This window comes from Hydractinia symbiolongicarpus, chromosome 9 (assembly GCF_029227915.1).
Source record: "Hydractinia symbiolongicarpus strain clone_291-10 chromosome 9, HSymV2.1, whole genome shotgun sequence".
Classification (NCBI taxonomy): Eukaryota; Metazoa; Cnidaria; class Hydrozoa; order Anthoathecata; family Hydractiniidae; genus Hydractinia; species Hydractinia symbiolongicarpus.
This window is the reverse complement of record NC_079883.1, coordinates 25,676,535-25,699,317: the sequence shown is the minus strand read 5'-3', so window position 1 is coordinate 25,699,317 and position 22,783 is coordinate 25,676,535. Positions and strand designations below refer to the sequence as shown.

Here is a 22,783-nt window from a genome sequence, read left to right as displayed (position 1 = left end):
CTGTAGACGGGAATAATTAAAGCTGAGGTGCGTAAAGAGAGTTTATTTTTGTTACGCAAGGCACTCTTTCTATTACGCAGGTGCAAAATAAATGTAAAAAAATGCGTAATGATTGACATTTCTACATTATTATTATTACACAGTTGAAATATTGAAAAAAAACTCGCCAGACTTTTTTCAGAAGATTGTTTATTATTGAAAAAAAAATAATGGTGGCGCTTTTGCGATAGTAAACAAACGGAAATGGCAAGCAGAAGCCGCGAAAAAGCCAATTTTGTGATAAGTGCGTAACGATTACCTTATTTGACTATACTGTAGTCTTATCCTCACATTTTAATATTATTTTAATACAGTCCTAAAATTAAGAACCTAAAAGTTATTAATTTAATGAATAAATAAGCATAATGATAATAACATATACTTAACCTGCAAAAAATGCACATAGCCCATAAGAAATTCTTTACTCTTTTCTCCGAGTCTACTTTTTATATTTAAACTTAAATTTATATTTAAAGTTAAAGTCAACTACAGGTGTTCACTCCAGCACATGCTCTGAAAAATTCAAGAGTTAGTTATCAAAACAATACGTTGAAAACTGAACAAAAGAAGTAAAAGTGATTTTATATATTTCTAACAAATCTTTAACTTATGAGAATCTTGGGACAAATATTAATCTGTTAATGCATAGGCAGTGACAATGTTTACAAATTTCACAAAGAAATACTTGTAGGTGATTATTGCTTGCATAACAACTTTCTCAAACACAGCACAAGCACTTCTTTGCACAGAGGTTTACACTAAATACAAATTAAAAATGTTTCCCTTAAAATAGGTATATATTAAATAAAGAAGAAAAAAATCACTCACAAAATCAACAATAACAATCATGCTTAGATAGAAAAATTAAATTGCTTCTTGTTCTGGAGGAGATAAATTCCACATCATTGATTTTTCTTGTCATCCATTAAATTGGTCTTTTAAATTCTTGATCTTTACATATCTTGTGTATTCGTAATAAACTTTTACATGTTATCTTTTACCATTGGATTCTTCAATATTACTGGTTGCTTCTCCAGCACATTTTGGTATTTTCCATTATTATACATTGGTCTGTTGAAAATAATTGATTTAAGTATTGTGCAAGTTATGGTGTTTAAAAAGCCATAATACAAACCTTTAGAGTGTGCATATCTTCAGTTACAGTATATCAATTGACATTTCAAATACATTTTCCGACTTTCTCTAGCTCCATAACTTTATGCTTATTTCTCTAAATATAAAAAGTTAGATTTAAATTTCTCAGTACTATGGCTTGTGAATGGGTAATGAAGGCTAAACATCTAAACACGCATAACATTTTCTTATTATTATGAAATGGATCTCAGAACAAATATGACGTACAAGAAATCTTCCCGAGATTCAAAGCTTTAGCTTATACAGTTGGAGTTCAACCTTAGACAGAGACCCCTTTCGCCTTATTTCATCTAGTCCAAGGCGAGACACAACACTGTCTTTGCGAGAGCCTCTACAAGGAGCTCTCACAATGCTTGCGGGACAAAAAAAATATGCAAACACAACACGTTAGCTAGTGTCCTTGATTTGACGGATCTCTTGCATGCCAAAGACAAGGCCAAATGTCCCTGAGTATATAAAGAATAAAAGAGCTGGATGTGAAGTAACTCAACACCTGGAGACGCATGTCATCATAATTACAACATCTTTGAGAATTGTGAACATCGCAATCTATCATGAACGGTACATCAAAAGTCTTTAATGTACAACAGCACATTTAAAGACATTACTATTGTGATTTTCGTAATCTTTATCACTTTGTGAATTTTTAGTAAAAAAAAAAAAAATAAGCAGTTAGGAAAGTAGATCAAGAAACAAACATAAAATTATTTAAAGTAAAAAGAAAAGGTTTAAAGAAAAAAACACACAAAATGTTGCAGCTGCGTTCAACTATCAATCAATTTGGGTTTCGTAAAATACAGTGATATAGAACTTTATTAAAAAATTAAAGATTTAGATTAATTTGTCATTTATTTCTGTTCACTTCTCCTTAACCGTATAAAATTTTAACAAGAAAAAAACCTAACAGAATAAAAGTTCCATGGAAAATCATTGAAAATTTGCTAAAATTGTTAATATCTTTAACTCTGCGATGCTCACAAGGAAAATTGACCACTTCTATGCTAAAACCATATCAATTCATATTTTCAAAACAATAAATTTTTACCACATTTTCTAAATTGAAAAAAACAATAGTAAACCTTCAGAAACATGTCCATATATCGAATGGGGATAATTTTTTAAAAAAATTCCAAAACACAAACGTAAAGTCACGTTAAACGGTAAACACAAATGTAAAGTCACATTTGATTACACAAGCAGTAACAAAGTTAAGACCATACTTACAACTTATCAGTCAAAATTCTGGTTTTGTCAAATGTTGGATCTCGATGTTCATGTTCACGATAAAACAGAATGGTCTAGTGTCCATCTAAAAACAGTGCAATTGTGTATTACAAAATCTCATTGTTGGTTATGGTAAATTTAAAGATATGTGATGACATAAAGCAATTAAGGTCTCAGCACGCCATGTCAACAGCAGGGATACTAATTCTCCTTCTTTGTAACATCATTAGAAAATGGACTTGCCTTAATAAAATCCTTTAAATATAGTTTTAAAAAAGCACATAATTGTAGAATGTTCCCCCTACGATTTAAAGATAGCTTTAACTCAGGAAGGAAATCCCAGGGTGAATAGGACTTGTATTTCATTTCCATTTCTCATTGTCTTAAGGAGATCAATACAAGGTTAATGACGAAACTTTTTGCCAGCTGTAAAACAAAAAAAAATATTGTCGACGCAATACCCACGCAAAACATTTGAAATGTATCTCACGTCAGCAATTTTAATGAAGGTGGGTATTTAATAGAAATACATTTTAGAGATACATTTTAACACAGAAGAACAATTATGTATTGGGTAAAGTTTGGGTAAGGGATTACTCTAAAATAGCTCAGTTCTGCTTGACGTGTGTACGAAGTAGGACAAGGCGTGTGATAAAGCACGCCCAAATTTCACATGGCGTGTGCGGAGGCGTGCGGGTGCAATCGCACACCATTCATGACAAAAGACTTTTTGTATTTTTGTATTTTCGGTTAATATCTATGCCAATAATAATAATGATGCAAAATGGAGCACTACATCGTTAAGGATACGGTAACCCCCTGAGGCACATACTCAGCATATTTAAAACATCTCCTCTGCTGGCTATATTAACCCTAACAAATATATATATAGTCTGAAAGCCAAATAAATCATCTCTAGAGTGATGATAAAGTATTTCTAAAAAAAATCCAAAAGGAGAAAAACATTTTATACAAAAAATCACCCTTCCAGTTCATTCTGTCGAACACTCCCCTCAGTAAAATTTTTGTTCGTTGAAAAAAATATGATTGCGAAGCTCTTACTTAGCTCTAAAAAACTTTGCTTTTTTTACTTAAAACAACACGAGGTTCCAAAAATATAGCATATTTTGTGTTAGCTTTTTTATGACTGATTTATCTATTTTTAAGCATGATAGATCAATAACCCGAATTTCCTCATTTTCTGCGTTAGAAAAAGTTTTGTAGCCAAAGATATAATTGTCGCAACAAACTTGTTTTCATACAATTTCGACAAGATGGAGGGGAGTGTTCGACAAAAATATATACCGTTACAACTAAAAATTTTATTTCGAGAAAAAGCAAATCTTGCTTTTACCTGCAAGGACCATGGTTACACCCACTTAAACTTTATGAATAATTAATAACTCGTGAATATTTTATTTAAAATTAAACGTGGAACTACGGGTATTGTTAAACAGACTGAATAAAAACGAAAAAAATAAGGAAATAAATTATTGTGAATGTTTCCTATGTTAAATGTAGAGATGCAATTTTTGATTCGTTCCGCAAAACTCTCTTTAATTATTATACAGATTAAATATACTTGAGGAATTTTAAACTTTGAGCACACTATTGAAAACACTAAAAGATAAAAAATATTTTTGCACATTTTATCCTTCTTAACAATAAATATTTTTGATTCTTTTTAAAAAAATATCAGGAAAATATGCCAACGAATCAAAATTAAAAAAAATAATTTGTTAAAAAAATGACTCTGAAGGGGGTTACTGTATCCTTAAGTCCCAGTAATTGCAGGAAACCTTGTTCCCAGAGCATTTTGCCTTTTGATGAATTAGCGGTTGGCTAACAGCTCAGGAAACACAAGGTCCTGTGGACGAAGTTGATCTTATGAATTATAATTCATAAGCAAGTGACAAATTATAAAGAAGCAGTGTTCAAAAAGTTCAAAACAAGGCAAGAAGCGGAGGAGTTCCTGAAATACGTACAGTTAAGTAAAGGTGAAGATGAGAAAAAATAAGAGCAATTAAGAAGGGAGAAACCAAAGAAAGTTCAGGAAGGAAATGCATAGAAGGAATGTGGGTGGAAAGAAGTAACAACCGCAAAAAAAAGAAAAAAAAGTTGAATAAAAGTGATAAATTGGGATTAAAAAAAAGAGTCTGCAATGTGGAGCAAAGCACGAAAGATGACATGGAAATGGTTGATGACAAATGTAAAAAGGAAGTTGGTTCAAGTGCAAAAGCAGTACAGTGTGATGTTTGCTGGGGTTGGCTACATGCATACAGATGATGTGGCACAGAGTAGGAAAAACATATGAATGGCTGAGGGAAATTGGAGAGGATGCTGATGATGAGGATGAGGACAAGGAGGAGTATAGCATAGAAGGGCTATGCAGATGATGCAAAAGAAAGACGAAGGAAATTAGGGGAAAAATGGAAAAATGGACTTGAAAAAGTGATAAAGAAGGAGGATGAAATTCCACAGCTAAAAAAAAGAGACAGAAGTTAAAAAGAGTAATAGAGTGAAGATAATGAAAGATTAAAGGAACAAGTTAAGAGCAGAGAGAGATATCGAGTTGGAAATAAGGAAAGGATAATAACCAAATACATTGATAGGATAGAGCAAGAACAGAGCAAGAACAATAAGCTGGAAAAGAAAATATTACAAATCAAAGAATATTATAGTAACGCATTAGAAATAAACAAACAACTGGAATGTAAGGAAGCAGAAAGAAGCAGATTAGGAGGCAAGACTGAAGTTAAAAAGAAAAAGGGCAAAAGAATATAGGAATATGCACATAAGAAAAAAACCGAATGGTGGAAGAAAATGATGAGTTGACAGGAGAGAGGAAAGAAATGACAAATAAAGGGAAAAGATATAAAAAGAGACAAAAAACTAACCAACAGGAGACTTAAAAAGCCAACAGGGAATTTATGACAGAAGAAAGAGCATGCCTACGTTTTTTTAAAAAATGGAGCGTGTAAACATGACAGACGTGATTAATCGCACACCTAAACAAATCTCCGCGTGTGTGGGGGCCTGCTATGCGATCGCATGCCTCTCACGAAATGGCCTGTTCATTAATGTTTTCTGTCCTACAGATTTAAGTTGCATTTTTTCCAACTGCGGCAGCAAAATTGCAAGAAGAACGGGGACGTAGATGGAAAAGGCAAAACAGAAAAAGGACAGAGGGCGAACAGAGGCTAGGGCAACAATGGAAATTTTAGAAGGCCCAAAATTTAGAATTTTTATCCAAAAGCGCACAAAAAACAAATGAGCCAGTCAGAATGGTGGAAATGGGTATAGAACAGAGAAAGACAATGATATAATGGACATGAGTAGAAAAACAAACAAAAAAAGGGGAAATTGTATTGGTAGCAATAAAAGACAGATATGTTATGTCATAAGAATGGAAACTTTAAAAATGAAAGACCTGGACAGCATATAGATACAGATTGGAACAAAAACAAAATATAAAATTGGGGTAATGTATGCCCCACAAGGAGACAAACTGTAGATAACAGAGATCAGAAGTATATACAGAAACATTGAAGAAGAGATAAAGGCAAAAAATTGATAGTAATGGGAGATTTCAATGTAAAAGTAGGAGATAAAATAAGCGGAGAAAGCAACAAGGTTAATAGAGGTGGTAAAGAATGAATCGAAACGACTAGGAGAAGTATAGAATGAGGTGGCAGAAGGGATTTGGACAAGAGAAGAGAAAGACAAGAAAACTACAATTAATTTTTCATGCAGGCCCCCACACACACGCAGATTTGTTTAGGTTTGCGATTAATCACACATTAAAAAGTCTGCAATAGCTTTCTGAAATTATCGAAATTACGAAAGAAGCAAAATATGAAATCAGAGAATGCAGTCTTTTTCAGGAAAAGCGTGCGATCGCACGCGCACGCCTTGTGATTAATCGCACGCCTGAAAAATAAATTTTGAGCTTTCAAAATCAACTTATAAAATCCATTTTGTTGCATGCGATGGCAGCCCTCTAAATACATTTTGGGGACTCGTCAAACAAAACGACTTAGTTAAAAGAACTACGTAGACATTATTCTCTTTTGCCTGGCCTCTTTGACGTTGGTAACCAGGTCTTAGACAAGAAATCCAGCCATGCAGTTCTTAACTAATGCAGAGGTGAACGCCAATGGAGCACGGATGAAGCAAACCTGTAAAAATGCACTTACAGGCGGAATAGACATTTTATCATGGATTTAATTGTAGGAAATTTCTTCATTTGACAAAACAATTGGAAACCATAGCAGGTCCAAATTAAATGGATTTTTCTTTATGCCTGTAAAAGAGAAACCCACATGCGGTTTAATTTTTTTTCTGTAAAAATTTCGTTAAAGTGTAGCTGAACTTTCTGAATGAATTTTGAAGTTTTATTTAAGCCACATGGATAAAGATTTTTTTCTTATTTGAAAACAAAGCATATTTTTACCTATTTGCTTAAGATGACCTGAAAAATAAACAATAAATATAAAAATGACAATATAGCGATGCATACTATTTCGGACATGTATAAAATAGGAAAATAAAAATTGAGAGAGTCGCTATACCAGTAGATGCTAGATCATCGTGTTTGGGGTTCACGATATAAAACGACCACCACTTTTCTACCACAAAATGAATGCGCAACAAAAATAACCTCAAAGCCCGTATCGAATGTGTAACATGCTTTGCACGTGCGTTTTACATCGCACGTGTCAGTTGATTTACACATGCAAATCATCACACATCTACTCAAATATTCCTGAAAAAGACTGGGAATGATTTATAACCCTTATTAACTTAAATCTTTTTCATGTATGTAGAAAACTGCTTAGTTAAAATGCATAAGAAGAAAAATAATGAATTAATACAGATTGCCTGTAACAATGATGGGAAGATTCTTTCGTGTTTTTATAATTTTATTATCCATTTTTATCGTACCAATCATAGTGGGCATAATAAAATGAGTGGCAGTAATGGGAAAGACAAAGTTTCATGTCTCTTATTAATTGTATTTTTAATTTTTTTTTCACATTTTTGTGGCCACCTTTTGTTTGAAAGTTGCCAATATAAAAAAGAAAAAGAAGGAATATTATTCAAACTAAATTGTTATTTTTACTTATTTACTTATTTTTAACATCATTTATCAATTTAGTCTTAGGCACTAGCTTGTGAAATACATGTCAATAACACCTAAAAATGATACCTGCCATACTGCTCTATTACCAGAAGCAAATCATTTTAATATGCTCAATGTGATTGCAAAGATATAAATAGATTATAATAACACTAGTTGTTAGCCCGTGGAAAAATCCAAGGGTTCACCCCTCCTTTTTATACCGCATTGTGTGCGTCTCGCTACCTGCGCAGCTAAGCTACCATTTTGCATAACAGACAGACGGACAGACGTATACGGGTATTATAATATAGATTCAACACAAAAGAAAAAATGATCTCCAGAATCATGTATAAGAAAAATTAAATAAGCACCAAAACAGAGGAAAAAAGGAGAGATAGACGAAAGATAACTTGCTGGCGATAATGGCTGTAATTGATCTGAACAGGAAAATAAAGAAGACACCTATATGCTTTTTGCAGATGCTGAAAAATGCTTTAACAAATTATGGCTGTAAGATTGTATAATAGACTTGAGAGAAAGGGAAGCGTCACCTTCACTTATCTAAAGCTGAACCCAAAAGTGACAATGAAAATCATTACACCACTAGGAATTACAGATAAACTTGAAGTTCAAAATGTGGTGAGACAAGGAAAAGTACTTACGATACAGGGGCTGTAGGGTCAAAAGAAACAATAGAAGAGGTAGGAAAAATCTAGCTTAAAGGAAAAGAATGAAAGGCTTTAATTTTAACAGAGACAAGAAAAAATATATGAGGTACATTGTGTAGGCAGATTAGGAAAGTGGAGAAAAGGGAATAGAAGGTGTAAATTAGCGAAGTATGTAAAATAGGAAAAGAAGAGCTAGCAGGAAGTCTATCAACAAACTAGGCTGGTTTTGTTTGAAAAAACGATTGTTAGTTCCTTAACATACAACTTAAAATACACTTTACTTGGGACTGATGAAAGAACTTGGAATATGGACGATGGAAAAAAAGGATTTGCTACTAGAGACTGTTGTACCAAAACATGATGTCATCAGATGAGGATAGACTTGGCAAACAGGTGATATTAGATCAAATAAAAAATGAACAAAATGGTTGGTACAAGAAAACAGAAAAGATTAGCAGTGGAGTTTAAACGTTTAAAAAAGATGACAAAAGTATAGTGGAAAAAGAAAGTAAAGGGAGGACTTGAAAAGAAACTAGAAGAGGAAATGGAGCAGAAGGAATATAAAATGAGGAAAATGAGACACCAAAGCAGACAAAAATTTGAAAAAGAAGTACATAAGTGAAATGAGAATAAAAGAAGCTAGTTATACGATAAGAAGAGGATTGAAAATGATAGACATAGGTAATGACATGGGAAGAAATAGGACGTGTGTATGTGGAGAAAAATTGTTAGGGAAAAGAGATATAGCAAAGGAATGGTTAAAGGAGACAAACAACATTGGGAGAATGAGAGAAGCAACTGAATGGATTGAAAAGTATATGGAAAGAAGAGACAGAAGGGAAAGGATGCAAAATGAGTAGAATAAAGAAAGAATAAAGAAAAAGAGGGGAAGAGACAAAAATAAAAATATTAAAAAAAAGAAAAAGAGAAAAAAGAAAAAATTGTACCTAGTCATGTACCTAGTACCTAGTCATGTACCTAGACAGCAGACAAGACAGCAATATATTGATCAATGTATAGTTTCATCTTTTTTGACTAGAAGCTTGTTGGCAACAACAAAGTGGGCACTTGTAAGATTCAAAATATTATACTTAGCAGGGACTTGATAGAGAGGAAGTTGAGTTTAGATCTAACACAGTCTAGATCAGATTGGAAGAGGGTCATTAATATACCCCGTCCAACCCATGCTAGCATGGAAAACGGACGTTAATCCGAGAATGATGATGATGAGGAATCTCAGCAGGTCAGGTGAAAAAACTAATAACTTTGCTAAGTTTAAGGTTTACCAGATCTTCTGTGGAAAAATCTATCTTATATAGCTAAGGGTGTCTAAATTCATCATAAATTTCAACTTTTTTTACTTCCTACTTGCAATTTCTTGAACAGCACTGCAAACACTGCAGAATGCTTTCCAACACGTTTTTTACGAAAAACAACAAACGGCTTGCTTTTATTGTGAAAAACTCTCCTCCACAGTTCTTGTGCGGGTAAACAAACGCGGGATTTGTTCCAATTCGCAGGTTTATATTTTCGCGGATCACAAAACAAAACAGAGCAACACGAATGAGAAAAAGCAAATGTAAAGTTTAAACTATGGTATAAATGAAGAAGCAGTTTGATAACAAACTTATTAGTGAATATACTCGACTGCTTGAAACAACGCCATCTTATTCCGAAGACATGTCTTCAACGCAAGTTTTTGATAGTGGAAACAACGAAACATCTGATAACAACAGACCTCCTCCTGAACAAGTAAGAAATTGCTGTAGCTTAGATTTTTCTTGCGTTGTTTTCTTATTTTCATGTATATTCACGTTTTGACTAAAAGTAATTGGACAAGTGCAAAAATACTTTTCCTATGATTTCTTCTACCATACCCCATAGAAAGAAAGAAGGAAGATAAATCTTGTAGCGGAGCTTAAGTGGTTATAACGTTCGTACTTTGTGCGGCAGACTGGGTTTGATTCCCCTTTGCAGCAATTTAATATGGGCGAGTGAATGTTATCATAGCCCAGGGTTAACCCAAGCCATGTGAGGGAAATTGGGGAGATGACACAATGTGTGGGAGTGATGTTGCACAGCAAGTTGTCTGGTGGAGCGCGGACCGTTATTCGGTCTGCGTAGCTCAAAATTAGCATTAAGTACTCTAGGACTCCCAATCTAAGACATGTCCGGGTATATCTCTCTGTATTTGTGAGGCTAGTCATGTAAAATATGCACATCTATCCATCTATCTATCTAACAAGATAACATCAAATCTTGGGGCAAACAAAGAGGGTGCCGATAAGTCGCAAACGCCCGCATATATACGGGCGAGTTCGGGCGACTTTTCGAATAAAATTGGCGTTTGCCCCCCGGAATCGCCCGCACTTTCCCGAAATCGCCCGCAACATTCCCGAAATGCAATTCCTTGTAACAAACCATGCGGGTGATATTTGGGAAGAAGGCGCTTGAAGAGAAAGGAGTTAATATAGTTTATATATAAGTTATTTATAAAGTAAACTTTATCAAAAACCATCAAAAACAGTTCTTTTAAGAACTTCACTACCACATAGTAAGTTTATTTTAATTTTTATAGTTTTTTTGAATCACATTAGTGTCTGGGTTTTTTCTTTTTCGGGCATTATTTGGGCCTATGCGGGTTTTTTCGGGCGAATCCTTATATTTTTTTCAAAACGCCGAACTCGCCCGAAAACGCCCACACTTTTTACGGCGTATGCGGCTTATTGGCACCCTCGTGGCACACAAACCACTAACCTGAATTTATTATATGACTTATACATGAAAAATAATAAATAATTATATATAAAATAATGTTATAAGAACATTTGACCACAGTGTTTGTTTGCCCTCAAACATGCAATTATCCTATTGGTAAAAAACTAAGCCGCATGACTTTTGCCTGAAGCTGCCCTTATTACGTCATTATCTAAGGAATCGTCTCAAAGACCCTTTTTATTATTGATACAAATTAAAATGATTTACATTGTATGGAATTCTTTGCATTATTTTTTTTACATTGTTTCAAAATCATATCATAGAACGAATTAAATGTTTCACATTTTTTTCACAAAACGATTTTATAACAAAATAGCTTTGCAGATAAACTTTGAAATTTTTTAAGTATGTATTATGTAAGTATGTGATAGTTCGCACGCCTAGATAACATTTGCGCTAAATAATTCTGAAACAATTTAAAAAAAGTTTTGAAACGATTTGATATGATTTTCAAAATATCATTTGTGAAATGATGTATATACAGGTGTTAATGTGTATATATCATTAAAACAAATTTATGATGTTGAACCAATTAAAAAACAATTAAATAATTTATTTAGATAATTTATTCGTAAAAGTTGCCCTATTTATTCTAAATGACAAGAACATGTTTCTTTGCATCTTAAATATCGCAATGTTTTATTCTATAATTTTAAAAACACAACACTACGAAACTTTATGTTACAGTTTTTTGTTTTAAATTAAAAAAGAAAAGGTCTCTTCAACGCTTTAATATCCCCATATTAAATATTGCCATAATGACGAGAAAACGTCCTTATGAAGCTTAAATATTGACGTAATTTGTTAAAAACAATGAGAAAACATTCTTACGAAGCCTAGATATCACCGTAATTCATTCTAAAATGGCAAGAGAACGCCCTTACGAAACTGCTATTTTAATCACAGTAAAAAAGTTTTACATATAGTTGTTGTGAAATATATTTTTTACGTAAGCATGTGCTTTTTACATGTGAATATTCATTCATTTACTTAGTGGATAATTATTTTTTTTACTACTCTTTACCACCCTGAAACAATTTTAAAACGATATCAAATGCTGAAACGTTTTATGCTGTCTGAAATGATCATTTACATAAACAAAACGGAAACGATTTTGAAACGAATTTAGTTTTATAATAAAATGATTTGAAACAAATCAGAAAATATTGAAACAATTTTCATGTGATTTGAAACAATTTCATTAAAAAAATGTTCTTTTAAAATCATTTCAAATTCATATGGCAAGTCATTATACTTAAAAATGGAATGTTATGAATTGATTTTTTTGAAACTATCTTCGAGACAATCCCTAAGCAAACAAACTCATACGCTCACTACATAAATTTATCTTTTTGACTGTACGCCCTTCCTTTTAAGGAGTGTTCCAATAGATTTGTTAATAGTAAATTCAGATTCATTGACATCAAATTACGCCACCATTGAAAATGTGTTGTCTCTGTAGGTCGGTTGGCTGAACTTTTTCCTCAGTTTTTTAGATGCAAAAGTAAATGTGTTTCCAGGACTATAAATCAACTTAGCATTACTTAATCTATTCCCAAAGCCTCTTTATCTTTATTGTAGTAGCTAAATGGACTGTCTCTTGGATGGAAAAAGCCAAGGGAACCAAGACAAAACAAAAAACAAAACAATCTGAAAATAATGCAGTAGCACTTAAAAAAAAGAAATGGCATCAAGGTTGAGTTTGAGAACTTTTTTTTTGTTCCTTTTTTTGAGTAACCAACCTATGTTTCGGTGTGAGGAAGTTAACATCGTATTTGGACCTGTTAGCAATTTTTGTTTCAGAATTTTTTTATCAAGATTTACTTTGCCCTAAGAAATATTGGAATGTTTTTTCTCTTTTTCTACTTTTCCCTGTGTTCTTTTTTCATATTAAAGACAAGTGAGAGACATTTAAACTTGTGAACCTCAAACACAAGAATTGAGCATATGAGCTATATATATTATAAATCTCAGTCTCCATCTATAAGTAGACAAATCATACAACAATTGCAATGTGTTTATAAATACAATAATATGGTACAATCATAAACTAAAGAGGAAAGCTAATTATCTGAAATTAGAAATATTGACATGGAATATTTCTATTAAGAATTGGCTTGTTCCTATGGATCAACAGACTCTTCCTTAACTCCAAATCAAAATTTTTAGCAGCAGTGGACAGTATAGAAAAGTTCTCAAAAGTATTTTTACAGAAGAATTTTTATATACAGATCTATATGATAAATGTACAAGATTAGTGTACTTCATCACGCAAAACTAGAATTAAACAATACAGATATTTTTCACAAAATCTAAAAAATGTCAGTTAAATTATTTTGAATATAAGTTAAATAATATTACATCAAATATTTGCTTTGATAAATCAACTTTTTCCCTTTAATTTGTGACAGAACTCCACCATGAAGTATTCTTACGCAGGTCAATGAAATGACAAATATGTGTAATGATATATAAATATATGACCAGGTACAAGCTCTGGCCTGGGTCTAAAAACACAAATTCACCCTTTTGATAATTATTTTGCGAGTAGGAAGTGTAATTGACAAATAGGTGCAAAATATGACATTTTTAATATGCTGTTCTGTCTCTAGCTAACAACTCCAAGTACAAGTTGGTGCAGAAAAAATAACCTCTACTTAGGAATCTACAAAGAATAAGCTTTCCACCCATACCATTAGCCTATTTCCAGCACTTTAAAAATTTACTACAGAGGTTGGTCCAACAGAATCAACCAAAAGTCTGTAATGTATGCACAGGGACAGAAATGCAGGACCACATGATTTACTTTTCAGTGATATAAATGTAAAAAGCACTGAAATAAATTTTTTTCTCACTATTCACTGTAAGAAGTAAGTTTAATAAGAAAATGTTAAAATTGTGAATCCCATTTTTATCAATTAATTGTATTACATATTATTAGTATATTAGTATTTGCAACAAAGGAACAATGGCTAGTGGTCTTCAGTGCTCCAAGCCAACAGTTGCAAAGAGATTTCCTTCTCTACAGTCAAAAAATATATATGTTTAGTGTTGAGTGTTCACCTAAAAGAGCCTGCGTCTATTTCAAAAACAAGAAAAAAACCCTTATGAATTTAATACTCATCATGTGGGAAAACTAGAAATTTGAGGGGCAAACACGAGGCAAATATTTGGTTTTCAAATATCCTGATCCTCAAGATCTGCAGGAGGTGCCTTGTTTAGTAGTCACAGCAGTCAGCATCTACAAATTTTGAAACTATATTACTGGCGGGTACAATAGCCATGTGAGCCATGTATGTCATTTCTAACATTAAATCAAACATGTATGGTGTGGTTTGTGTTTTATTTTACGTTGCGAAGCTTTAAAAGCAAACTCTGTTTCATTTTAGAAAGAAGGCTTCTTGAGTAAATTGCGGAACAGAAGAAGTGTAAACAGTGAAGTCAACGATAGTAGACAACCCCAGCAACATGAATCAAGGCCACCACCTAATGCAGATGTGACAGAGGATGAAATTGAGGAAGATGAGGAAGAAATGTTACATTATGGTGCCAAAAGTGTATTAATGTTAATTGTTCCAGTTTCGATCTGTCTTCTTGTAGTTGTGGCGACCATCACCTCTGTCACCTTTTATACTCAAAATGCTGGACAGTATTTGTAAGTGAACAACATCGTACATTTTTGCTGAGTAATATGTGCTTTTCAGTAATTGTTACTGACTGCATACATTTTTGTTATTGACAAAAGTACAGGTTTATTTAGTAACTAATGTTGGTGACATTTATTTTAAGTATAGTTCACACTTGCCCATAAATAGCAACAACTTGTCAGTGTGAAGCGATATTTAGTGATAACAACCAGTTTATGCACTTTTATCTATTTTATTTACCATTGAATTTAATAACCATTAAAAAAAGGGATCAAAAACTGCTGGGAAAAATATTGAATGTAAGCAATTAAACTTTATCCTGTCTTTTTATTAATAATATTCCATCAATATTAAACAAAATATATTTAATAAAATAATTAAGTCGAATACATGCACTAAAGTATTTACTTCATAAAAAATCAACTGTTCTAAAATTTTATTTTACATATAAATATTTGTTTATCCCACAAGTAAATCTCAATTAAAGACCCAACCTATGACTCAAAATTTAAAGGTTTGGAATACCTGCTTATCAACTTAGTTGGAATGCATTCTAAAAAAAATACCTTACATAAAAATTGCAGCCCATATGTGGTACCCAGGGGTAAATGTTGTTATGATCTTTTTACATTATAAGTTGTAACTTTAAAATAGTGGAAAAATTTACATGCATAGAAATGCACAAAAGGGATTTAAACAAAACATTTATGCTATCAGAACTGCTAAATAAAAATTTTGTGATTGCAACTACAATTTCTCTTCAGGCCAAAGTTTGTACACGTACCATGGCTACGTCCAAATTCATGTTAGCCAGTATGTTCAAGGTAACTTTAAGGATATTAAAAAAAAGGAAAGAAACTTGTATGATTTTCAACGTTCTTGGGAAAACAAGTTCTTATTATTATTGTTGTTATAAAGTTTTTACAAACATTGATGTAATCGAAGTTTTAAAATTGAGGAGACCCTGTTTCTTCTTGTGTTTTTTTTTTTTTTTTTTTTTTGCAAAACAAAACAATGTGAGAATCAATGTTTGAAGAGCCCACAAATGTTTAATTTTTTTCAAAGAGGAAGAAAAATAATTTTTGTTTAAAATAAATCATTTGCAAAGAAAAAAAATAAACATTTCGTGGCTATATTAAGGAAAAAAATTACTAGGCTAGTACCTCAGAAAATTCAAACCTTTTTATTTTCCCCTATTGTCATTGGCCAATTAAATCTACTCTAAATTCTTTTTTTCTTTGCCAAAATTAAATTGAAGAATAATTCAATGTTTATGCATAGTTTATTGCAACGTACTTTTGTTTTGTTTCAAATTTTAAGTTGTAATACATCTTCAAAACGATTTTAGTTTTAAAATTTTATTTCTAGTTGTCAGATAGAAATGTTAAGGAATTCTCCCCTCCACTAGAAATTGGTATAATAGAAACATTTATGGAAAATGAAAAATTGAAACATCACCTAGAATTGTTCATGGTGTTTACTCTAATGGTATAACCTTTAATTTTTTTTAGAGTTTACACACCATTTCACGAAGACGGTGATATATCTAAAACAGAAAAGTTTGGTCAAGCCCTTGCCAATTCATTGATTGTAATAGCAGTTATACTTGTGATGACTGTCTTTTTAGTTCTTTTATACAAATACCGATGTTATAAGGTAAGGCTACAACTACAAAATAGGAATTGCAGATGGTATTGTAGGTCTCTAAATGTACGGTTGACAAATGAAGAAAAAATATTTCCATGTTTTAGGTCATTGAGGGATGGTTGGTTTTATCTTCATTGATGCTGTTGTTCTTTTTTAGTTACATCTATTTTCAGTAAGTCTATTCTATGTTTTATATCTTAAAAGATATTTACAAGGGTTTATCTTCTATGTGCATAAGTTTTGTTCCAGGCCAGGACACTACAGATGCAATATTTTTACTCACAACAGCTTTAGGAAAAGTATTTGAAAAAAGATAGAATCTTTATTTTGCCTTTGCAGATTTGGAGAAAGCCTTAGATAGATTGTGACATCAGTTTTTTATTGAGCTATAAAAATTAGGTTTAGATGAGTGACTAGTTAGGGTTATTGTCAGTCTTGTAAGCATTTGGTACATAGTACTTGCAGTGGTATGACAGGAAGGTTGAGAGCTGACATTTAGTTTGTATGCAAGCGTTGCAAAGGTAACATTATAGACAATAAATTATTTTCAGTTGGAATGTCGTACAACAGTGGCTAGTTAAAGACAGTATGAAGTTTAAACTACAGACCTACCAAGTGAGAATAGACTGCGTGAGCTTAAAAACTTGACTATTAATTATTCTCTTAAAAAAACATAAGATCTTCAAAATATAAGTGTTAGAAAAATGATTTTTCCAGTTGTAATACATTGTCTCGTAGTAACTTGTTGTGTTTGCACACTTTCGTAGGATAAATTGAATGTTTACTAATGCTTCTGCGTCTCTTGTGCTTTAGAAATGACTGTACTTAGGAATTATCCCTGTATCTGTGTGCCTACCTTTACAATATGAATCTTTAAAAATATATTCTGAATTGCTAGAGCTTGGTTATTCTTTTTTAACAAAAGTAAACCCTTGCTTCATTAAAGACACTCGCTCACTCAAATAAAATTCATGAAAATGCACCCCAAAAATATTTTCCCAAGATATAATTGAAAACATTCCCTAACATGACACAGACTTTATCATGATTTTTTAGAGAATTGGTTAGAGTATCCAATTTAGCGATGGATTACATCACTATGTCCTTAATTATCTGGAACTTTGGTGTAGTAGGAATGTTTTGTATACATTGGAAAGGACCATTGTTACTCCAACAAGGATATCTTATACTAAGTAGTGCCTTGATGGTAGGTCGGTTCTTACATTACTATTGTTGTTGGAAGCCAGTAAACTGTAGATGATGCCTGCAGAAGAACTCTGTAGATAATACCACGAGGAGAACTATATATTTGCCAGAAAGTATGGTGGATGTAGAATTATTTTTTCAGCATTACAATCGTTTGTTTGCATTTTTAGGCCTTAGTCTTCATCAAATATCTTCCTGATTGGACGTTGTGGTTAATTTTAGCTGCTATTTCTTTATATGGTAAGATCTGTTCTTTGCGCAAGAGCTATTGTATGAACCGTACTAAATAGTGGACTTACTTTTCTGTGCTTATTGTAGGAATAGGTGAGATTATATGAATGGACTTACATAATACTAAAGTTGTTTTCTTCCTGTAGAAATGTGTGTTTTTAGTGTAATAATCTTGGCTAAAGTCGTTTAAACTAACCAGGTGGTTTTGAAGTACCGTAAATAGAATAACAAAATAAAAGAAGATAAGATTAGCAACATATTATCCTCCATAACATAAAAAAATCATTTTCAGCCTTTTCACCCTGGCCAGTTGATTAGCAGATACTTAGGTCTTGACCAAGATCTTAGTCTTAGCAACTCGGTTACTTAAACTGAAGAAACGTGTACCGAGCGTAAATTTAGATGTTTCCTAATGTTTTTTGAGAATTCAACATCTTTAAGCATGTAAGGAGTTTCATTACGATGTTTTAACAGATTTGGTCCAGCTTGTGTGTCTATTTGTTTTATGAGATTTAACCTGCAGGCTTATTTGAATTTATGCAAAAATGATATTCTGTTTGCAAATTTCTAAGTTGGTAGCTGTCTTGAACAACAGTTTTACATCTTTATTTGCATGCCTTGACTCGGATTGGCTTGAAAAATTTTTTTAAACAGTTGAGTTAGGCTGTGCCAAGGTGTACAGAACAGTCAAGTCAGTTGTTGCATGGCAGGATATTGTTTTTATAAGCTATGTCGATTCGAATCTAATAAGTTTGACTCGACACAGTACAGAGTATAAAAATGGGGCCAAACAAAAAGTTGAGAGTTGGCATGGTGTATAATTGTTGTTTGTCTGTCAGTCAGGCTTGGGGTTGCGGCTCGACTAAATTGGCTCACTATTATTGTGCGGAAGAATTGGAAGAACACGGCTATTTTCATTCATTCTGCGCTCTTTTGTGGGTTTTTTTTGTCTAATTTACCGATTTTAGTAAACTTTTAAGTTGATTTTTTTTATAAAATTTTTTAAACTTCAGGTTACTGTAAAGGAAAAAACTCACTTGATAAGTAGTCTCAGAAAAACCCTTATAATTTGTTCACGCCAAACAATAATGCGGAACAACCTATGAAAGAATGTACAGTGACCAGGCTCCTCTAATATAACTCCTCACAGTTATCAGAACGTGTGCACGTTTCCACACGTTCCAGGCTAAATTATCATCAGTCTAAAACCTAATGGTGCACTGAGGGAATAAAGAAGCTACCTGTATCTATTTATTGACTGGTCTTAGTTCTTTTGAAAATTCTAGCTATGTTTCTTTCTTTTTTTTCCACACGTTGTAGCTTATAGATAAGTTAATAATTTGCCATGTTTACTTTAGATTTATTTGCGGTGCTTTGTCCTAATGGTCCATTGCGTATGTTGGTTAACATGGCGCAAGAAAGAAACGAGCCGCTCTTCCCAGCTTTAATTTATTCTTGTAAGTCGTTTGTATAACATTCTTCGTGTAGTGTCTGTATTAACAACGTCAAATCTCTTCTTTTTAGGGGGAGAGCTTGGGTGGGTGGGTGGTTAAGGGCAACAGGTCAAGAAGCCCAACAATTTCCATAGAGCTTTGCTCTTTTCATTTTCTTCATTATTTTTTTTTCTATTCTTAAGTAATTAAATTAATTGGAGGATTTATTTCTTAAATTTGGCAGATGTATTTTTATTTGTCTTATCTCTAGCCACTGTTATGTATTCTATTGCAATGAGCGATATAGATGAACCGAATCCTACCTCCAGGTCTAATATCCGCTCCCAGCAAGAACAAGAACAAGAACGACCAAATGAAGATGGTGAGAATATGGTTGCTGCTGATGACAACACGCACGCTTCTGCTGCGAGAGTCTTAAATGGTAACCATCCTGAGCAACCTTCTGCGGATGCTCCCGAAGAAGAACCGGAAGAAAGTGAGTAACAAAGAAATTTCAAGGATTTATTTATTGGTGCTTATCTACCTTACAAATTCCTGGGAAGATTATATATCAAATTAGCTGTAATAAAGAATAATTTTGTTCTATTACACTTTTACTGTAGATGTGCCTCTGTAAAGTCCGTAAATCCCTAATAAGTAGAAGTGCTTTGGAAATGTGGAAAACCCGTTAATTTCAAAAACCAAATTTGCACTAGAATTGCATTTATGGAGATGTGAATTATAACAGCGTAAATATAAATCAAACTATTTTTAATTTGTTACATTCTGCGTCACACCGCAATTTTAAACAAAGGTCAAAAGTGACATTATAACTGTAGCAGGTCGTTTGCCTGTAAGATGATTCGGCTATTTCAGAATTTAACAATATGTTCTTGATGTGGTTACAGTACATTCTGTTCGTTTTCCGTTAAACTGATAAGAAAAGGTGAAGCATATTAAAGAGGTGTCACAGATTCAGTAAGGTCAGAAAGTCCAATAATTGTCGAGTCTATTCGTGTTGTATAAAAAGAGAGCTTGAAACCAAACAGAAAAAATTGCAAGCAATTAGTGGCCTAATCACTATTCGGGGAAAAAGAAAATCTGAAAATTTGGTTATTATAGCTAGTACCAGCTTTACAATGGTAGGGTACCTTGATTAGCTAACTCCTACTTCCACGTTGCTTTTAATTTAATGTTTTTTGTGTTTCAGGAGGAGTCAAACTTGGTTTAGGCGATTTCATCTTTTATAGTGTTTTAGTTGGAAAAGCGTCGTCATATAAAGATTGGAATACAACTATAGCTTGCTTTTTCGCCATCTTAATAGTAAGTAGTAGCTTTGAGTTTGTTCGAGATTGTTTTCCAGCGCACGAGTAACTTATTTTTAATGTCTAAGATATGCCATCGTAGTCTTAGTGGAAGGGTGAAACTCACGGTTGCAATCATACGACAAATTTACGCGAACTTGTATTCTTACAGTAATTTTATCCGAACTTATACCTTACTCAGTGGAGTGATGAAACTCAAGGATTTGTTCTTACGACTAATTCACGCGAACTTGTGTTCTTACCGTAATTTTACGCAAACTTATATCTGGCTCAGTGGAGGGATGAAACTCAATGATTTGTTCTTAGGACAAATTTACACGAACTTGTGTTCTTACGGTAATTTTACGCGAACTAATATCTGCATTAACTGGATTGTATATCTTTTGTTTCAGGGTTTGTGTCTAACGCTGTTATTACTGGCCATATTTCGAAAAGCGTTACCGGCTCTACCTATCTCTATTACATTCGGATTGGTGTTCAATTTTGCTACTAGTTATTTCGTGCAGCCGTTTACAGACGCATTAAGCAGCGAGCAAGCATTTATATGAAATAAGTTATTGAAGAAACGACGCGGGAAGTCCGATCTCAATTCTAGAGAAGTAATCTTCAATGCTTTTGACAGAACCAAGAAAATCAACTTGCACCAAATTTGTCGCAGGGTAAAAGATGTTGGACGCGTAAGCCGAATGGCACAATGTTTTATATTTCCAAATCTATTTTTCTCTTGACTTTACTATCATACGCCATTTCTATTCTAGCGATCCCAATCAGCTCTCTTCGAAAAACTACATCTTCTTCTGCTAGCCTCATCTGGCGTTTTACGAATGTTCGAAAAGATTTTAACGTCATCTGAAAAGCGAAACTATATTGTAACATGTTCACTTGCAAAGTTTTTTCGTTTCAGAGTAGAGTAAAAATATAAGTACTAACAAAGAAGTTGCGACCAGTTTTAGTCATCTTGCTCTGCTTCGGTCATTTTAAGACCGTTTTTAGACACACAAAATCTAAAGTTTAGATAGCTTGTCTTATCATTATACAGTGCCCAGTATTATTTTTTATGACTATAATCAGGTATCCGAAGTTCTTAAAAAGGATTGATTCTTTTCGAAAATTTGTTCTCTATACATCCTGTGATCGATTTCATTTAAAAATTGTGTCCATTTTGGTGTTATCTAGTATTGTAATAACGGTATTTCGGTGTATAAGATATATGCCTTTTTCGAATTCGTTTTCATATATAAACTTTATATGTAATAAATACAAGTCTATATTTCTGTTACATAACGAGGATAATGAATTTGTATGTGAATAATGTAAGAATTACAATTTTAGATTTTCACGATCGCAGTTTTCCTTTGTGTGGTTTTTTCCCGTTATTTTTGTAACCATGGATTTGTCTTATCACCTTCCTGATGAGTTACTGGGATTTTTAAGAAAAATTTTAAATTATAAATTTTTCTACTTATTATTAAATAAAATATTTTTATTTGATGCACACCATGGCGCTATCAGGATAAGATTTAAATGTTTTTATGAATTATTAGAGGAAATATATTAATTTAATACTATAAACAAGACTGTGACAAGAAATTTTTTGCCCAGCAAAAACCTTTAGCTAATTGTTTCTTGACGCCTATAAAACTCCAATAGGAACTCCACAAAAATGCAGTAACCACGATAAATGTGTGCCACGAGGGTCACACAGCCAGCAAGCGATTTGGTAGCCCCCTATTGCTATTGTAGGTCTTCTAAAATGTTTATGGTCAGATTGTCGTAGACAAAGCAACTGCCATCTTGAGACTGGAGTTGCATGATTTAGAGCTGATCTTTAGCATTCGACCTTTGCCAAAAAACCCTGGAAATGTAAATTAGAAACTACATTACTTTTGTTTTGCTATTAGGTAATTTTCAGGATCCTTTAGTTTATATTTTATGTAAGCGAGGGACATCCAACTAATAACCTGCTCACGTACCTGTAAGCCTCCGAAAAAAAATCTCGCACGTAATATAAGAAGAACCTGGGAATGAGGTTGCATTCAATGACTAAACACTTCGTGCAAGTACATTCAAATAGTTTAGCTTCTGTTCAGTTTTTTTTCTAACAGAGGAAGTTATAACCGCAACGACCTGGAGATAATACAAAACAAATTTCGAATGTTTTTTTGCAAAACAACTTGTGTTGGCTAAAAACGTCTTTCAAACACAACTTTTTTAACAACCTCTAACCTAGAGACTGTCGTGGCTTTTAATACGACGATAACACTGGTCATCTAGATAAAAAAAACAATATAGGACCAACCTCGTCCCA

The 22,783-nt window shown here is 32.9% G+C and overlaps 1 protein-coding gene and 1 long non-coding RNA gene across 2 annotated transcripts; one reads left to right on the top strand and one right to left on the bottom strand.

Annotated features, from left to right (window-relative positions):
* Positions 1–1,277: 1,277 nt before the first annotated feature.
* LOC130656720 (uncharacterized) lies at positions 1,278–9,615 on the bottom strand. The gene is made up of 3 exons (XR_008984987.1): positions 9,495–9,615; positions 2,419–2,503; positions 1,278–2,247 (listed from the first exon to the last, which is right to left on the bottom strand). It is a non-coding gene; the product is annotated as an uncharacterized LOC130656720 (long non-coding RNA).
* Positions 9,616–9,657: 42 nt separating this feature from the next.
* Positions 9,658–21,814, top strand: LOC130656719 (presenilin-1-like). Its single transcript, XM_057459636.1, has 10 exons — positions 9,658–9,960; positions 14,376–14,641; positions 16,145–16,289; positions 16,385–16,452; positions 17,337–17,487; positions 17,657–17,726; positions 19,076–19,174; positions 19,422–19,646; positions 20,361–20,473; positions 20,868–21,814. Exons 1-10 carry the CDS (start codon positions 9,811–9,813, stop codon positions 21,021–21,023), a joined length of 1,443 nt encoding a protein of 480 aa, XP_057315619.1. The 5' UTR covers positions 9,658–9,810; the 3' UTR covers positions 21,024–21,814.
* The last annotated feature ends 969 nt before the right edge of the window (positions 21,815–22,783 follow it).

Excerpts from the sequence above, each read along its gene's own strand:
- LOC130656719 (XM_057459636.1), top strand. The coding sequence starts at position 9,811 with ATGAAGAAGCAGTTTGATAACAAACTTATTAGTGAATATACTCGACTG. Across the intron at positions 14,642-16,144 it reads CAAAATGCTGGACAGTATTT|AGTTTACACACCATTTCACG; the intron begins GTAAGTGAACAA and ends AATTTTTTTTAG. Across the intron at positions 19,647-20,360 it reads CGAAGAAGAACCGGAAGAAA|GAGGAGTCAAACTTGGTTTA; the intron begins GTGAGTAACAAA and ends TTTGTGTTTCAG.